The following is an 18,083-nucleotide window of genomic DNA, read 5'->3' as shown; positions in this document are numbered from 1 at the left end:
GGTTTGGTAAATTTCCTTCTTCCTTAAATGTAGTTTTCATTGGATTTAATTATTGGGTATTTTAAAAGGCACCATATATAAAACGCTCATCATTTATTTTACTATGGAAAAATTAACATTAAAATAATGAACAGAACTGATATTCTTATAAAACATAAGAATTAACTTAGTTTTGTATTCGTGAACAATAGCATCATAGAGTAACCCTAAACATGGTGTTTTCTGATGACACTTAAAACTGTAGGTCTGTCAGTATTGTAAAAACTTGTTTAAATTAAATTTGTTTTGTGCAACTAACTTAGTGGAGGAAGAATGGAACTAGTGGACACAAGGTATTTTCTCGTCCTTTCATTTCCTGATTGCCAGTCTCCTAAGATTAGAAAAAGGAAAACTGCCCATAGTAAGGACACCATGCATCCCAAGCTAAGCCCTGGCACTTACACTTTCCTTTCAAGAATGGGACAGACCATAGCAATGCCACACTGCTTTGAAGCACATGCCAAAATATCTTTGAATTTCATCTAGAGAAAGCTTGTTTTTAAAGTTTTTTTCATGAGCTTATATTCCAATTAAATTGTTTTCAAAGTATTCCAATTTAAGGGAAAAAATGTTAAAATGCAGTTACCATTCCAGATTGTTAAAATTGTTCATTACTTTGAAAATGTAATAATTATAACAACATACTGGCAAAGAATTGCATTCTGAATATTTTAAAGATAATCCTCTTTAATGTACTGAAAAGTTTATAAATTATTAAATTTCTCTTAATATTCTTTATATCCTTCGAAGCCAACATTAAAGGAATATTTTACTCAAATTTATTATAAATGCTTGTAACGCATTAGTCCACAATGTTGATTTTCCTCTTTTCTAAAAAAATGACTTACAACCTAGAGAGATGCAGTTTTCTTCCACAATTTTCAGTCTCTTTATTAGAGGCATCTTCTAACAACAGCTTATACTAACAAAGGCTTTCTATTCAATACTAAAAAAATTTTATCAGTGTTTAAATGGATGTATATCTTCATGAAAATTAAGTAACAACCACAATTCAATTGAAAGAGAAAATACATAGTCCACTTCCTTCCCTTAATTATTTATATTTAGAAATTACAAACTAAAGGAAATTCCAACCACCAACATATACACTGTAGCAAATACTGCTGGTGCCTAGCTAACAGCCATTCCTCTCACCCTTTCTTTTTCCCAATAGAAACTAGATTATTTGCTGCAGCATCCCCCATCCCTGGCTCAGCCTCCGTCTTAAGGAGTTATTATGGTGGTCCCATTCTTCCTTTCAATGACTGGCTAATGTATGGGCAGGTAATGCTATTCTGGCCAACGAGTTATGAAGGATGATTTGCTGAAGAAGTTTTCGATAAAACTTCCTTTTTTTAAGAAAACACCAAAGGAAGCAAAGTTTTTCTTCTATGTCTCTGGAATTTATCAAGCATAAATAGATGCAATGCCTGGTACTGCTACAGTCAATTTGTGACTATTGGAGGAAACAGCCCTGTGATGACACCAACTTTAAGGCCAGCAGAGTGGAGCAGTATGAAGGACCTGAATGCTGTTGACATTAATGACCACCTGGTGCTGCCTAACTACCTTACTACTTTACTAAATGAGAAATTTCCTTGTCGTTTGTGAGTGTGAGCAGGATTTTCTGTTACTTGCAGTGGAAGACAACCTAACAGATATACCTACTACTTAACAATGAATCACTGTTAGTATTCTGGCACAGTAGCTTGTGTGGGGGTGTGTAAGAAATACTTTTTAGAAGTTATGTGCATATTACAAAAATTCATACAACGCAAAAAAGTATGACAATGAAAGCAAAAGCCCACCTACCACCAGCACCACAACCACACACACATTTTTCCTGATTTCTATCACTCATGCGTCGCTTAACGACAGACATACATTCTGAGAAATGTGTCATTAGGTTGTTTCATCATAGTGTGAACATCATAGAGTGTACTGACACAAACCTAGATGATATAGCCTACTACACTCTTGGGCTATATGTACTACTTTTATGGGACCACCATCGAATATGCAGTCCCTTCTTGACTGAAACATCATTATGAGGTACATGACTGCGTATGAATTCTTCTGGGAGATGGATAGATGGACAAAATATACTTTTATAAAAATGAGATCATATCACTGATGTTATTTTTATTTAAGAAAACATTTAAATTTAAATGAATTTAACAAAATTAAAAACTGCAACTGAAGGGACTATGAACAAACTAACATTTTTTCCTATATGAAGTACTATAACCAAAAAGATCCAAGGTTAAAAAAAAATCAGTGTTTGGAGTCTTTTTTTTTTTAACTGTGTGTTTCTATTTTAAGCAGCAGGGAGTCTGTCCCTGCTCAGAAAGGAGACGATATTAGCGCTTTCACACACCCTCCATCTCACCTCTCCCCAATGCCTCATACTGGTTAGCTTTATGAATATTTTTACATTGCCCTACTTTATAAAATTTGCTTTCTCTCCTATAACCACAATCTCATAGTTGTTTAAATAGATTCCATGTTTGCCCCATTAATCTTACTATGCTGTCTCTACTTCTGACATTCATTTTTTGCTTTTAAGTTCATCTCTTCATTGTGTGGGTTTCATTGTCAAGTAGTCTAGTTCATGCTCCTAGAGAAATTTCTAACTTGCCTATCTTTTTCCTCTATATTTTAATAACATCTTGCCTGAGTGGAACACGGGGTGGCACTTCTTTTAGAACTTCACAGATTTTTCTTCATTATCGTCTGGCATTGAGTACTGAATATGTTTGATAAGCCTTCTTGAGTCCCATACATTCCCTCCCTCCCGGCGCTTCCACACCAAAAATCTTTGCTTTACCTGCCTGAACCCCTGAAGAATTATTTCTCATTTGAAATTCAATAGCCCAGTCCGGTTATGACTCTGTGCCAAGTACTTGCAGCAAATTTTCCTAAAACACAGGAGCTCTTTCAATCTGCAGATTTATTTTTTTCATTTTTGCAAAATTATGTCGTTTCACTGTTTTGGAATATCAACATCAGGGACATAAATAATCTTTTTGTTATATTGTCTTTGTCTTTCTTATTTACTGACTTCTCTCCAATTGCTTTAATCCATTTTCCCTTTCATTCCCTCTGATTGTCTCAACCCTTTCCTCTTTGTTGGTAAAGATTTTCACTGGTGTCTCTTCTGATTCCTGCTCTTTCTAATCAATATTTTTGTTCTATAATTATCATGCTTTTTTCATTCTTGGTTTCTTTCCCTAGATCTAAAATATCCTTTTTCATCTCATTCTATTGTTTTATCATTTCATCTTTGAACTCTTGTTTATGGAATTTCTCTTCTTATTAAGGTGCTCTATTTGTGGGGAGCAATTATTAGACAGTTCCACAGATTCAGTGAGTTGATGCTTACTTCCTGGTGGGATCTCTAAGATCAGTTGGGGCAGGGTATTTCACTGCAAAGAGCTACGGTTCGTTTTCCCAATTTAGAGTGTTGCTCTGAAGGCTTCATTTCTCCAGAGAGGCAGTGTTTGCTCATCTTCCTCCATTTCACTATTTCTCTTCCAGAATCCTTTCTACTATTCCTCAGTCGCAAGGAAAAAAACAAAAGAAAAAAACACCAAAAGCTGAGGATATCCATTCATTTGCTTCTCTCCAGATTTGGGAATGTTAGTGAGAATTTTCAGGAGTCGTCATCTTGTCAATAAAATTCTAAGTTGGCCCAGGATTCAGGCCCTGTTAGGTCTCTCTGTTTTGACGAAAGATGCCTGCTTCCATTTTTCCCTTGACTATTAGTTTCTGAGGTATGTTGCATTAGGTTATACCATTTTCCTTGCTTACTTATTGCTGAATATAGTGTGTATGTGTGGAGGGGAGGGTGTTTGCTGGCTTATACTATTTTAGGATCACTTCATTATCTATCAGTGATGAGAAATTATGTGGTACACTTTCAAATTTCTCATCTCCAGAATCAAAATCACCATTTTTAAATTCAGAATTTGGGTTTATTTTAGTATTCTGAGGAGTTTTATTGAATTTTCTGACTTAATGGACATAACAAGTATGCCACCTGTGTCATCCACAGAAAAATAAAATACTCATTCTTGTCCCCATTCTCAATGGGTCTATTTATAACTAGCTTTTAGATTGCTACCTATCAAATATTTCAATTGATAACAGCCTTATAAGTGAAGATAACCTGAGTTAGAGAACAGCAAAACAGTAATTATGGGGAATACCAGAAGTGATTCTTGACGTGACAGGAGCATTTCACAGTTTTACATTTTCATAATTAGATTCTGCTTTCCAAGTAGACATAAATGACTACTGAATCTAAAATGTTCCTTTCCCCTCGACAATATACACCAAGAGAAAAAAGGACCCTGAAAGGGTGAAGATACATTTTTCATAAAAGAAATTCAGGATTTAGATTTAAATATTTATACCTGACAATAAGAATACATAGTGAAAATATGAGCTTTCCCTATTATAAATATGTTTATATTTCCCTATTGTAAAAATATATACACTAATGCTGTCCAAACTCTAGGAAATTCTTTCATAATAATTGTTCCAGTGTTGTCTGGACAGCTCTGCTGTCCAACGTGTTAAGCAACATGCCTGGCAACAGGAGAACACCCCGAATTCTGCCAGCTACTGCAGAGTGATCTGAGTCAATATTTGTACATGCTTCAGTTTCTGCCACAGTTATCACTTATATTGGCCCACACATGCCACAAAAGTGGAGATTGACCTGGCAAAATGTGTCACTCATACTGAATTCCAGGATTCAACAATATAAAACTCTTTAACTGAAAAGACATTAGCAGATTACATTGTAGAACCTAGTTCTACCTAAGATGTCTAGCCTGGCTGGGTCAATTTTAGGAAAAAATGCAACAATATAAAATATGTGCAATTCAATAGTATATAAAGAGCTCTGAAGAAATACCATCTATGCATAGTATCCAATATAACTAGAATAACAAATGGGAACTCTAAAGCAATGGCTAACAACAAAAAAGAGCTTTTTTAAACAATTAATCTCAAGAAATCTGCCATTGGTGTTTCGCTGTTCAATTAAATACTCTGCAACTTCTATGCCTTTGATTATTACGTAATGAGACATTTCACAGAACACACACACACACACACACACAAGCTACTCTGATTTACAGTCACAATTTGCACAAGGAAAGGATTTAATTCTTATCAGACACGGAAACCAAAAAAAATAGCTGATTTACAAAATAGCTAAAGAAAACTTATTATCAAGACAAAACATCATTTCCCACATGATATACAATCTAACTCATCTAGCTTGTTCAGCAAGACAGAGCATGGTACTGAAGAACTGGGAGCCCAGGTTCATTCACTAAAAATAGTGATAATAATAGCGAGTACACATTTTAATGACATGTTGTTACGTTTGAATCTCACAAGAATGCCAAGAGGGAAGCAGGAGGACATCATTATTCCTCAGTTTACAGATGAGTAAACCAGTTACACAATTGGCTAGCTGCAGAGTTGTGGCTGGGACACAGAGCTTTTGGCTCCTGGAACAGTGCTCTCTCCACTCCTCTGTGCTGCTACCATATCTCTTTTCTCTCTTTTAGATCCAAAGACTCCATCCATTTCTAAGCCTACCAACCACATCCATGTCACTGGTCCAAAAGGGAGTTGAACAAGATTTGTAGCTAAATTAAGCCAACACACCCCTAATTTAGCAATTAGCTTAAAGGACAAACCCTACTAATATAGGTCGCCAGCATCACCATCATGTCCCCCTATTTCTATATCGGTGATACCCAAAGTTTGCTGCACATTGGAATTGCTTGGAAGATTTAAAAAATCCCAATGTTCAGGCTGTTTCCCATATCGATTATACAAATCAGAAACTCTTGGGGTGGAACCCAGGCATTAGCATTTCGTAAAATTCTCCTGGTGACTCCAAGTTGGAAAGCCAGTGCCTCAGAGGAAGTACACAATAAAGGCTGAGAGAATTAAATTTAAGGACATATTCTATGAAACAAAATCAAATTTACACGATATGGTAGGAAGGATGCAACTGTCTTTTTGTTTCAAATTTTATAAATAAATAGAACTTTCAGTTTCCTTGTTTATACCAAACAGGTTTGGGAGTTGACGTGAATCTACATGACTTTTAATTGAATAGCTTGGTGCTTAAAATGTTGCTTCCTGTAGAATTGACAATAGCATGGACAGTTTCAAGAGCTTCCCTGCCTGAAAATATTGTGGCTTTGTATAAAAATCATTAAATGCCAGGAAAATGACAATCTCAACTGAAATCGAAGTAAATTTATGTACGATTATCAAAGACACTGAGAAACAGTGAAGCTTGCAAACACCTGTAGCGAGATTCAATGTCAGCAGACTGTCGCTGCTTGAAAGACACAGCTTTGTTTCTACCCTCCGAAAAAAGTTATCAAGAGGGGAGGACTAAAAGGATAAAATATAGTACTGAAAATATATCTAAAATAGTGATTTTAAAAGAGTTGGTCCATATTTAAAAAATAAAATGCTAAATCAAGCATCCAGTTCCATCAGAGACACATTAGCTGACCCCTCCCCAAAGCTCCTGTCAGTTTCATAGCCACGAAGATAACAAACTCTGCTGAAATTCTGGTACATTTGCTTTAGAGAAACAGACATTACTAATTAATATAATTTCTGTCATGTAAGTGTAAACACACTAAATTATACAAAATTCATATTTTATTCTGAATCCATGAAAAAAATTGGATCAACAGAAGGATCTTAAAATCATGACAACTAACTGAGGTTTAAAGAAAACTTGCTTCAAACACAGATTTGTAGATGGGAAGGTGTTCAACACTAAATAGACATCATACCAACCTGTGGAGTGTTCTTTCATCGTTATCTTTACCAAGTAAATGCTGCGTTCTGTTGCACTCTTATCATAGCAATCTAGGTAGTGATCTATAATTATGATTAAGCCCACATAGGAACTTAGAAGATGTGAGGGAGAACTTTAAGCCAATTTAGATTGAAGCATTCAGAAGGGGACCAAAACACAAAGTGCCCCAAGCTTTATAGACTATCTGTAGGAAATAAATACGAAAAGCAACAATTATAAGTAAGTGATGTTGCCTGGAAAGTCTACTCTTTCAACAAATAGAAATTGATAAAGCTGACAAGCTTCATCTCCCAACAGCACATCTCCTTGAAGGCACAAGCACATACACAGGAGAAACTAGAAATTGGAATCTGTTACTGTTGTTCTTTAAAATGTTGCACCTGCATGTAACACCTTTATATGTGTGCTATGCCATCGCATCTGCCTAACGATGCTAGACTCCCCAAATGTTTTTGAAGAAAATTAAAATAACCATCTGCTAATAATAATTTTATTTCATCCTAAATAGTTTCATTTTGGGCTGACGAGAAAAAACCACATTAAAACTACCTTCACAACTCTGTAGCAAACACATTTCAAAAGGTAGGTCTATAAATAGATGTGCTTCTGTATGCACACTGTAAATGTAAAATCCTCGGGCTAGCAGAGGCTGCAATTTAAACTGAAGCCCTAGTATGAACTTACCTGATTTTTAAGGTCCCGTTAGAATACGCACACAACCAGCACAGATCTCCTCTTTCTAGTTGCATAGTAAGGCAAAACACCCCCAACTACATTTTACTTATCTCAGTCCCATCCTTCAACAGAAGCTTTGCAATTCCATTCAGAAGCTGCTGTCCCCAAACAGACTGAACATGCACAGAAACAGTAATGGAAGAGATCTAAGTTAAATCCTACAGACGCACCAAGAAAACAGCAACATCAACACCAAAAAGCAGCAAATCCTTAAGAGAGGTGCTTTTCTTAGCTGCATTTCCCAAGTCAGCCCCCTTTCACACATAAAATGTCTCAGTTGCGAAAGAGGATCTTACCTGAGCTGATCATACTGTGCATTCTCTGCTGAGCCAAGAGCTGCTCTCGTCCAGCCACCCCATCTGAGGAAAAACACGAGTCACTCTCGTAAATTGTCTGCAGCATATTCCAATCACTCTTACTTCAGCTACATGAAAGATTCATCGCTGCTCAGTGCATGGGCCCCAGGAGCTACCCTCACTGGTCCTCCCTCCTCCCTGAGGAGAAGCAGCAGAGGATCAACTTCGACAACGATTTCCTTTCTGTTAAGATGGACACACACTTTTCAAAAGACCTGGACACTTTTCCCATGTTACCAACCTGTGTACAAAGCAGAAAGGACCGAGTGGATGCTATGGCTCTCTGGAGTTTAGGTTATCCCGGAAACTAAAAGCAGGTGGGAAACAGGAATGTGCTTCAGGGTTATTGCTTTGTCAGAATAAGTAGAAAAATATTAACTCTACCCATGAGAAAAAGAAACCAATTAAACCTGGCTTATAGTTCTTCAGGCTGCTAGAGTTTCGTTGCAAGAACCCTCAGTCCTGCCAGAGGCTTCAGCCGGTGCCCTTCTATTTGTTTGTGTGTGTGTCTCTTCCCCCTCTCTGGTCTCTCTCAGCTCAAGTTGGCTAAAGCTAGAGATAATCCATTTGCATATGAATCAACAACGGCATGGCCCACAGGCACAGAAATAGAACAATGGTCGGCCTGAGCCAAAAATAGGTCAAGCATGGCCGAGTGATTGGAGCCTGCATTAATGCATTTAAAAATACCCCAGCAAACCCAGCTGTCCAGCCTCTATCTTTCAAACCATAATTCTCTATTGCAGGGCCTTAAAAGCAATTAACTCTTTCCTCCCTCCAAGCTTGTTTTACACACTGTGTTTCCACACTGGCGATTCGCTTCCAAAGAAAGGAAGGCAAAAAGAAAGGGAAAAAAAAATTTAGAATCATAATTCTAAGAGGGCAAATGCACATACATTTAATTTCATTTTATTTTTGTAGTATGTGTTTTTGGAAGAGAGAGGAGAGAAGTGCAGAGCTCTGTATTGGTTCTAAAATAATACTGGAAGCTTTTGCTCATAATGTGGTTTCTGCCTCACCCACGCACAGCAATCCTGGTGTTCTATTTTTGTTGCCTGTTTCTCTGGCTACACTGCAGTTGGCTGTAGCACTAGAAGCTTTTCTGCCTTCTAGTTTTAAGACTGACAGGAGATTTAGTAGAGGTAGTTTCGGAAAACAAGCACACCCCAGAATAAAATGTTTATGAAGGACTGGCTTGATTTTTCACTTGCTATTGTGTAAGGCAACTGTCCATTTCACAAATCCTAATGTGATCTTAGTACCACCTATCAATTTTATTGCATCCAGTTTTTATTACATCTAAATTAAAAAAAAAAAAAAACAGCTTAAACCTGAGCACTTTCCCTCTATTTCAGTTGCTCAGGCTAAAATCAATTTATCTGCAAAAAGGAAAAGAAAGCGTTGTTGCTTTCCTATGGATGGATGCAGAATGACTGAACACATGCACCTGTGGATCAAGAAATAAATATGGTCAGTCCCCAACTATGAATGTTCTACATTCATCTCTACCTGGTTACCTGAAATACAGACCTCATTTTTCTATAGAAATAGCATTTATAATAGTTGATAGATTCCTAGACCAACACACATCATGGAATTCACCTATAAATTAAATGAACTACAGTATATAGTACTAAAAATTCTATAGTCTCTGATGTACACTTACAATATCCTTTCTATATGAGAAATAAATTCTGCATCACAAATTGAGTTGCCAGCATCTAACTACTCCTAAGGGCAAATCCACAAGCGCTACATCCACTGGTCAAGGAAGCTCTTCTCGTTTTTCTAAACTAGATCGACAAGGAAAATGTAATTCCTAAGGCATCGGTAGCAATAGAGAAGGAAAGGGAAAAAGCAGAGTGTTTCAAGGTTCCCAGAAAAATCAGCTGGAGGAGGGATCGTGGTCAAGCACAGAGTGTGGGGCAGGGGAAAGAACAAGGGAACATAGAGTTTTGGTGGAAAGGAGGAAACAGGTTGAGTCATTAAGCAGATAACCCACTGCCGAAGAAATGCCACTGAATTCTACTTCTTTCATAAACTAACTCTGACTTCTTGGGAAATTATATTTGCACAGATAAGTTACAAGATTTAAAAAAAAAGAAGTTATTCCAACTGCATTTGACTTAAGTTAAACAATAAAATGTTATGTTTCTGTCCGTGAAAAACACTATTTAATTCCATCTGATATTACAAGTAAACTTTTACTCACTTAAGAAACTGGTGTATAAAATTCAAGAGATGGAAATACTGAGGATGTGGCAATTTACCTCAAGGATGATATAACCAATAATAGCACTTTAGATCTAGAAGGAAATTTAGAGATTATCTGCAATGGTGTTCAAACTCTGTCCCCCAGGATGACAAAGTACCCAGGAGCTGACTCACTGTTCTCCAGAAGAGCTTCTTCCCCCAACCAGGAGAGTCTCACTTTTATCTCTTTACATCAAGTATGTAAGATTTCTTTTGAACAATGACTTCTTAGATTAAGAAAAACACTGAAATTGAAATCCACTCATTTTGTACAAACGAGCTCCCTGTTTTACACATGAAGAAAGTAAAGAAACTTGCTGAAGTTTACAAAGGTTGTAAAGGCACTCATTAATGGAGCCAGGACTAAAGAGATTTGCTTAGTCTCTGATAGGTAGTTTCTAGCAGAGTAGGTCTAGCATTCATGTTCTGGAGTCGGCCATAAATATCTGAGATATTCAGAATAAATTTTAATATTATCTACTGATGAAAAATGGAATCATTGTCTAATTGTTTCAGAGTGGTTTTGAACAGAATACGCAAAACTAGTGATAAACATATAAGAGGGATAACAAAACCCCAGTATTGACATAATATACTTACACATCTTTTGTTATTTTACATTTAAATTATACCCTCAAGCTACAATTTACAAAAATAGTCTCCAAGCTTTTACAATCATAAAAAAATAAAATAAAACTCCAAAAGGGTGAGTTAGTAATTATCCTCTTTCTCAGAGGTTCTAGGAAAGGGCATTCCACATAAAATAGTATAAATAATGCGTCATCGTCATTTTGACAAAGTTACTAACTTGAGGTTTATTTACATTTCATCCCTGCATTCTTTCAGCATTTTTTTTCCATTAGCAGGCTCGTCTTTCAACTCTTGATAATGAGAACTTAGCCTACAGTGAAAAGACCTTGAACATATAAAATAGATACCACTTGTTTCTGGAAGGAAAAATAAGCATAATTAAAACCACCACCAAGTATATTGACAACCACAGTTCCATCATCCAAGAACTTAAATATTAAGAATCTTAATTCTGCTTACATCATCTCAACAATGTCAGTAAAGAAATGTGAGTAAGTTTTCTTTGGATATTTATAAAACCAATGTCACTGACTTGGGAAAAAAAAAGATACTAAATTTTATATTATAAGAACCATAACAAGCTATTTTACAAATACCACGCTAGAATAGATAGGCAACTTTTTAAAATCTCAATATAATAAATTTTAATTCAATTTAATAAACATTTTGGAAGTGATCTAAATATTATATTTTACATTCATTCAAATAAAAAAAAAATTTTAAATCAGGTTCCCAATTTAATAGAAAATGGGAATGGGCATTGAATTCTAATGCAAAATGTCATTCAAAAGTGATTATGGTAATTCCAATTCTCTCAATGCAGGTACATAGGTAAAACAAAAAAAAATGTATAAAAAAATCTATATAGCATCAAAATGTTTCCAGAAATATCCTCTGACCCCTAGCTCACAATGATCTTTTCTCAAATCAGTCTTAGTTGATGACTGAAGACTCCCCAGAGAGAAGCAAAGAAGATAGTGTAACCTGATTTACTCTACCACAATAATATATCCTCTGTTCATCTGTAATCAAGCATAGACTTTTCACGTAGCACCAAATCCCATGATTCTGGAACCTATAAGCAGTAAGATTTAAAACTTGTTTGCATGAAACACTGAATTATGCTTTAGAAGAAAGCTGCAAATTACTCACCAATAACTGGAACTCTTCCACTCCCTGTCTTACTCACTCATCTTGCTTCTTCTCTCATCCTCACATTTCTCAAACCATTGTCACAGCAATGAAGTTATATGCACTTGCCTACAGGTGATAGAACTTGGTTCCCATAGACCCCCCAAGGAACAAGAAGAAGAGAGAAAGTACAGTGTACTAATTTCTATTTTATTGTATTTTATTTCAAACTAAGTAGCTTATATTTCTGAATTTCCTACCTCCTGGAGGAACATCACCAATTCTTATTAAATAGTGGAAACTCAATTTACATGTGATTCCTCTCCACTAAGATGACCTAATTGGTTACCAAATGGTGTTCAAATGAGGAAATCTTGCCTGAACTCAAGAATAGGTAAAGGGTTTGAAAAAACACATTAGCAATGAAACTCCAGGGAGACTGTTTTATATGAAAACAAAACAACATGAACAAAAGCTCTAGAACTGGTTGGCTTTGCTTTGATTGAAAACAATTTCTTCCCTAACTTTTCCCTTCAAATGGGGTGTGTTGCTTTAGGATCTATTCTATTTTTAGGGGGTTACAGAGCATCAGAGTCACCTGGGGACTTGTAAGAAATCTACCCCCGAATGACTAAATCATAATTTTTGCAGGGAATCTGTATTTTACAAGCCCTTCAAGTAATGCTGATGCACAACAAAATTTGAAAACCAGTAGATTAGATCATCCTTTCAAAAGCAACGATCAGATGGCTAAAAAAATAAATGGATAAGGTATCTTTTTTGTGTTCAATTTCAAATTAGCCAGTATCATTAGAGAACAATTTTTCAAAATGAAAATAATTAAACCAGATAAGAGACTGAAGAAGACCATTAATATTCAAGGTATGAAAAGACTGAAAAGGGTCATCCAGAAAAGGATCCTCTAACTTGCAGACGAGACCAGCATCGTACACTTAAGGCGACAGGCACGTGTGCACTGCTTTTCTCCACTAACCCATTCTGTATTTCTAAGTTCTATCTTTCTGAGTATGTGCCAGCTGTATATCAGCCCCTCTATGCAGAGCTCAGAGCAGCCCCTCAATCCAGGAGGAGAAGGGAACATGATCATGCACAGTCCTTTAATTAGAAGGACAAGGAAAACCCAAAGGTCTTTTGATAGAATCAAAGGAAGTTTGTTTTTTTCTATGAAATTCAATCATCCATATATTGAACATTTACTATTTCACAACCGCAGTGCAGGTCCTGAAGATATAAATGGATAAAAGAATGATAAAGCCTCAACTTTCATGGAAGTTTTAGTTTTAGGAGAAATACAGCCAAGGCAATTACTATACACTTTGATAAGAACCTCTCCAACTCTAGATTTTATTTCAATATTCTTTGAATTTTAATTTACAACCATGGATTCAAAATAATAAACCTTAGAGGGTTGTTATGAGGATTACAGAGTATCATATCATACCTGGCAATTAAGTTTTTCATAAATGGTAGCTATTGTTATTATAACTAATAATAATAAAATATCCTTATGGACCCTAATTCATGATTATTAAAATACTTCAAAACTGTTACTTGTCTTTTTTCCCAAGGAATTGTATAAATTCTAAAGAAAATTATGTAATTGATTAAACATGGAATTCCTTACCTATAGTTACAGATCCTTCATTCTGCAAATTGAAAGAATTTTGTTTCCTGTTATATCACCAGAGCTTAGTATAATGTCCTGCACACAGTATGTCACTAGCTAAATATCTGTGCAAAAAATAAGTGATTCCTTCTCCAGAGTATCCTATTAAGTGACTACTGATCTGGAGCAAGTCACTAATATAATACTCAACATCTAATATTTCATTGTTATTCATTTTACCACAGTACTATTAAAATTTCAATAATTATCTTCAAATCAACAATAAATCACAATTTGATAAAGCTAAGTGTATTTCTGAAAAAGGAATCTTTTGCTGAAATCAAGTGTAGTTTAACTGCACTTTCATTTTATGCATTTATTTTCCTTGCCCCATTGCTGTCTCACAGAATGGAATAACCAGTGGAAAAAGTCAGACAACAGACTACCAGAAATGATCTTATATGGATTCCTTATTGTGATCATCATCATCTAGTACAGTCTTTCTTGTGAAGTTATCTTAAATATACTGGTACTAAAAACTTAATGTAAAAATGCATTTTTAGTTCCACTTTATATCTAGTAACTGCAGTGATGGTAGAGCTTCCAGAAAAGTCTGGTTATCAGTTGTATTGGCTAGTGTCCACATGTTCTATTTTTAATTGATGAATTCCATTAATTATACTACTCTGACTCAAAATTCTGAAAGAAATGTATTATAGCTACAGACTCAACCTTCTCTCCCTGCAAAAGTCTCTTAAGAAACTTACAATATTTTTTTTACATTTTGTATATACAGCATTTCTGTAACTCTAAAACTAATATTTCACATAGGAAACTATTTCACATTAGCGTATGTACTAACAAGCCTGAATGTAAATATCAGTACACAGCAATCAGAGATCTTTTGTTTTAAATGGTATGTAATGGTTCACATGGATAATAAAGCATCATTTTCTCTTTTTAACAGCATCAACTCTGAAATACAAACTAACCATGACTAACCTATCCACTGTTTACTAAACTATGTATGTACAAGGTATTTACAAGACCAGAGACTTAACGGAAATCTTAGTTTCAAGAGAAAACACTCTTTTTTGGTGACAGAGCTATGAAAATAAAAATTCTGGGAAAATTCCAGCTAAGTAAAATTAGCATTCTGATCTTCGCTATTTGGTATGGCTCAAATTCTTAATTTTATATTATTGTACAAAGTAGGTCTTCATATTATGTAGCTGCACCTTTAATATTAATCATCTAGGAAACAAATGGGATTTTCATCACCAAAAATTAATAGCTATATGTAGCATCTAGATAAATACTACATTTGAGACCTATGATACGACTAATTTCCACATGCTAATATAAGTATAGCAGACACTGAAAAATCAACCCAGAAATGTCATTTCTTGCCATAAAGGTCAAGTTGATATTTACCATACCAAACTGTTACCTATCACCAAGTTAAATCAAGAGAATGCCAGAATTCTTGCGTTTGAAAATAGCAACACCATTTTTTTAATGTTGCAATTATAGTCTGACTTCATATCAAATTTAAGAAATAGCAAGCATCCAAAACATACTTTACTTATTTTTGGACTGATCAAAAATATTTATAGTAATGGCATATAATACGTCCAAACATTTGCAATTGGCCATATCACTGTTTATCAGACATCTCATGGTTATGGAATCTTTCCTATTTCAGGACTCTTATTTCAGTGCCAAGAGCAGAAAACCATGGCCTCTAAGGCCATTCACATTCTGACCACAACCTACCTTAGGAACTGAATCCTTTACGCTCTTTTTCAAACTTCACTAACAGACAATTTCTTGGTATTACCCACACAAATCCTTCATTCTCCCATACCTTTGCATGTGCTGTTCTTGTAATCCAGAATGCTTTTCCACTCTTTCCTATTTGGGAAACTCTCTTTCGTTTTACCAGAATATAATATCCTTCTTTGTTCCTCAAAAAAAAATTTTTTTTGCTTTAAAATTGTATAACAGACTTTCTTTCAGTTCACATTTTCCTGATAGATATTTTTCTATCCCTTTATTTTCACCCTTTGCATACCATTAAGTATGGCTTTTATAGACAACATATTTCTGGATATTTTTCCCTTTCATCCCACAGAAAAGTCTCACATTTGGTAAGTTTGTGGAAGGGGAAGTGTCCCTTGCTGGTTCACCATCTTCTCAAAAGAGTAGTAAATCCATTTCATCCTTTAAAACTCTGCCCAAAGGTCATCTCCTTGGAAAAGCCTTCCCTGACTTGAGCAGTCATGAATGAGAGGACGTAACTATGTCCTTACTGCTATCATAACATAAATCATCAGATATTTTAATAATTTGGTTACATATCTGTTCCATATACTAGACCTCAGAAAGTCAAGATCAGCGAACCGTTGGGGACAGCCCAGTGTCGCAGCGGTTAAGTGTACACATTCCGTTTCAGTGGCCTGGGGTTTGCCGGTTCGGATCCCAGGTAAAGACACGGCACCACTTGGCAAGCCATCTTGTGGCAGGCGTCCCACATATAAAGTAGAGGAAGATGGGCATGGATGTTAGCTCAGGGCTAGTCTTCCTCAGCGAAATAGAGGAGGATTGGCAGCAGTTAGCTCGGGGCTAATCTTCCTCAACAACAACAACAACAAAAATCTGAGAACCATCATTCATCTATGTGCCTATCCAACCTGCCCAGCCTGACAATAAGCACTCTCTCTATACCTGTTGGTTGAATGGATATGTGAATCTACATAAATGTACATGATGTATTTGATATTTATACACTTTCATTCATACCTATTTTTACAAATAAATCCCAAGCAAACAATTTATAACATCTTTTGCATCATCACTCCTTGTTCCACCTGCCACCCTTCCTCAAATCTAATATCTGGACCTGATTTTCCTTTTCGGAAGAGCTCACTTCACACACCCAAAAGCAACACCACCCTGGTCAGACAAGTATGATGATTATATTACATACAATATGTAAGTAATTTAGGACAACATTGTAACCATACATAAGTTTTGTATTATCAATATAAAAGAGAGGAATTATAAATTCTATTATGCTTTATTTTCCTAGAATTAAACACAAGAAATTAGAAATTCAAGATTCTAGAGAATTTATTTAAAACACTGCCATTTCCACACTGAAACTATTTTTACTGACAAGGCATTTCGGAATTTTAACAATTCTTCCTTTGCTCTCCTCGACTCTAACGGACAGCCTGACTCCTGTTGCAATTCCTCTACAGGACTGGGTGACCACAGTGACACAACTCTTCTAAAAACATCAAAGCTCTAATCAAAAGAAGTTCCCCTTTACATTCTCACTGACTTGAAGGGTTCCTTTTCACTATTAAAGGGACCTTACACGGTCTAAGCCTTTTGAAGGGGGGCCTTAGGTTCATACATTTTCTAAATCAAAGAGAGATATATTCTGGAAAATGTGGAAACTTCAGCTTTGGATATTAATTTATATTTGATTCATGAGAACTGTAGAATCTCTTTTACATGAAGGGCAACTATATAACATTCTAAATAATGTGGCTTATTGGATGGAGAAGAGGCTCTGGATTAAGACAGAATTTGACTTGAATTCTGTCTCTGTCAGTTATTAGCCAGTTATGAGCTATAGAGCCTAGATATGTTACTTAAGCTTTCTGAGTCACAATTCCCTCATCTTAAACATGGGGATATTAATATCTGCCTTGCAGTGTTGCTTTAATAATTAGAAATAGTGAATATAAAATTCCTACCATTATGACAAGAATATAACAGGTACTTAGTACATTGTGGTTATTATTATTATAGCACGTTATTAATACACAAATCAAGAAGTAAATAATTGAAGGACTACTTAGATTTCCATATTCTGAACTAAGATAATTCCTGTTCTCAAGATGGGCTATAGCGTTGTAAAACAGAATATAAAGATCATTAGTTTTGCTATTTCCTAAGGGAAAAAAAATGAGTATATATAAGTTAGATAAGAAAAATTAGAATGGAAATTTTCATCATATTAATATCACCCTACAGACTGATAAACAAACCATGTGTACTCAACAACTCACTGATTCCTAAAGGCGAAATAAGAAATGGAAATAATGAACAAGAGGGTGAATTGTATATGCAAGGCTACTTACTATGTTTACTTTGTAAGGTTAAATTGGATATTTTAACATGAGGAACAGAGATTAATAACAGCACTCACACAAAACACAAAACTTCACTGAGTTCACTGAATTACATGTGTCTGCCATTACTTGCAACCAAGTGATGTCTTCAATACACAATGCATTCCCCCCAGCTAATGTTTTCATTCCAGATGGCAGGGACTGACTATTTATCGATAAGCTAACATTGGTAGTTTTATCTGAAGCTATAAACACTCATCTTTTGTAATGAAGTGGCAACTGTCTTCCTATTTTGGCTGTATCTGAAGGAAATTCTCAACAGCACTTCCCAAAAGTAA

The 18,083-nt window shown here is 35.5% G+C and overlaps 1 protein-coding gene across 50 annotated transcripts in view; it reads right to left on the bottom strand.

The window, feature by feature from the left end:
• The window catches only part of HDAC9 (histone deacetylase 9), a 546,893-nt gene that overhangs the window by 154,303 nt on the left and 374,507 nt on the right, over positions 1-18,083 (bottom strand). For 35 of the 50 annotated variants that reach the window (XM_070264631.1, XM_070264612.1, XM_070264643.1 and 32 more), the window contains one exon: positions 7,939-8,001. In XM_070264631.1, the coding sequence (XP_070120732.1) occupies positions 7,939-8,001 (63 nt within the window). Of the gene's footprint in view, positions 1-7,591; positions 7,883-7,938; positions 8,002-8,239; positions 8,306-8,408; positions 8,692-18,083 lie in introns of those variants that run through there. The other 15 variants (XM_070264621.1, XM_070264648.1, XM_070264649.1 and 12 more) reach the window with 8 other exon arrangements.

The sequence above is a fragment of the Equus caballus genome, chromosome 4, assembly GCF_041296265.1.
Source record: "Equus caballus isolate H_3958 breed thoroughbred chromosome 4, TB-T2T, whole genome shotgun sequence".
In the NCBI taxonomy this organism is placed as follows: domain Eukaryota; kingdom Metazoa; phylum Chordata; class Mammalia; order Perissodactyla; family Equidae; genus Equus; species Equus caballus.
Note: the sequence above shows the minus strand (reverse complement) of the source record. Positions and strands in the feature narration are given on the sequence as shown.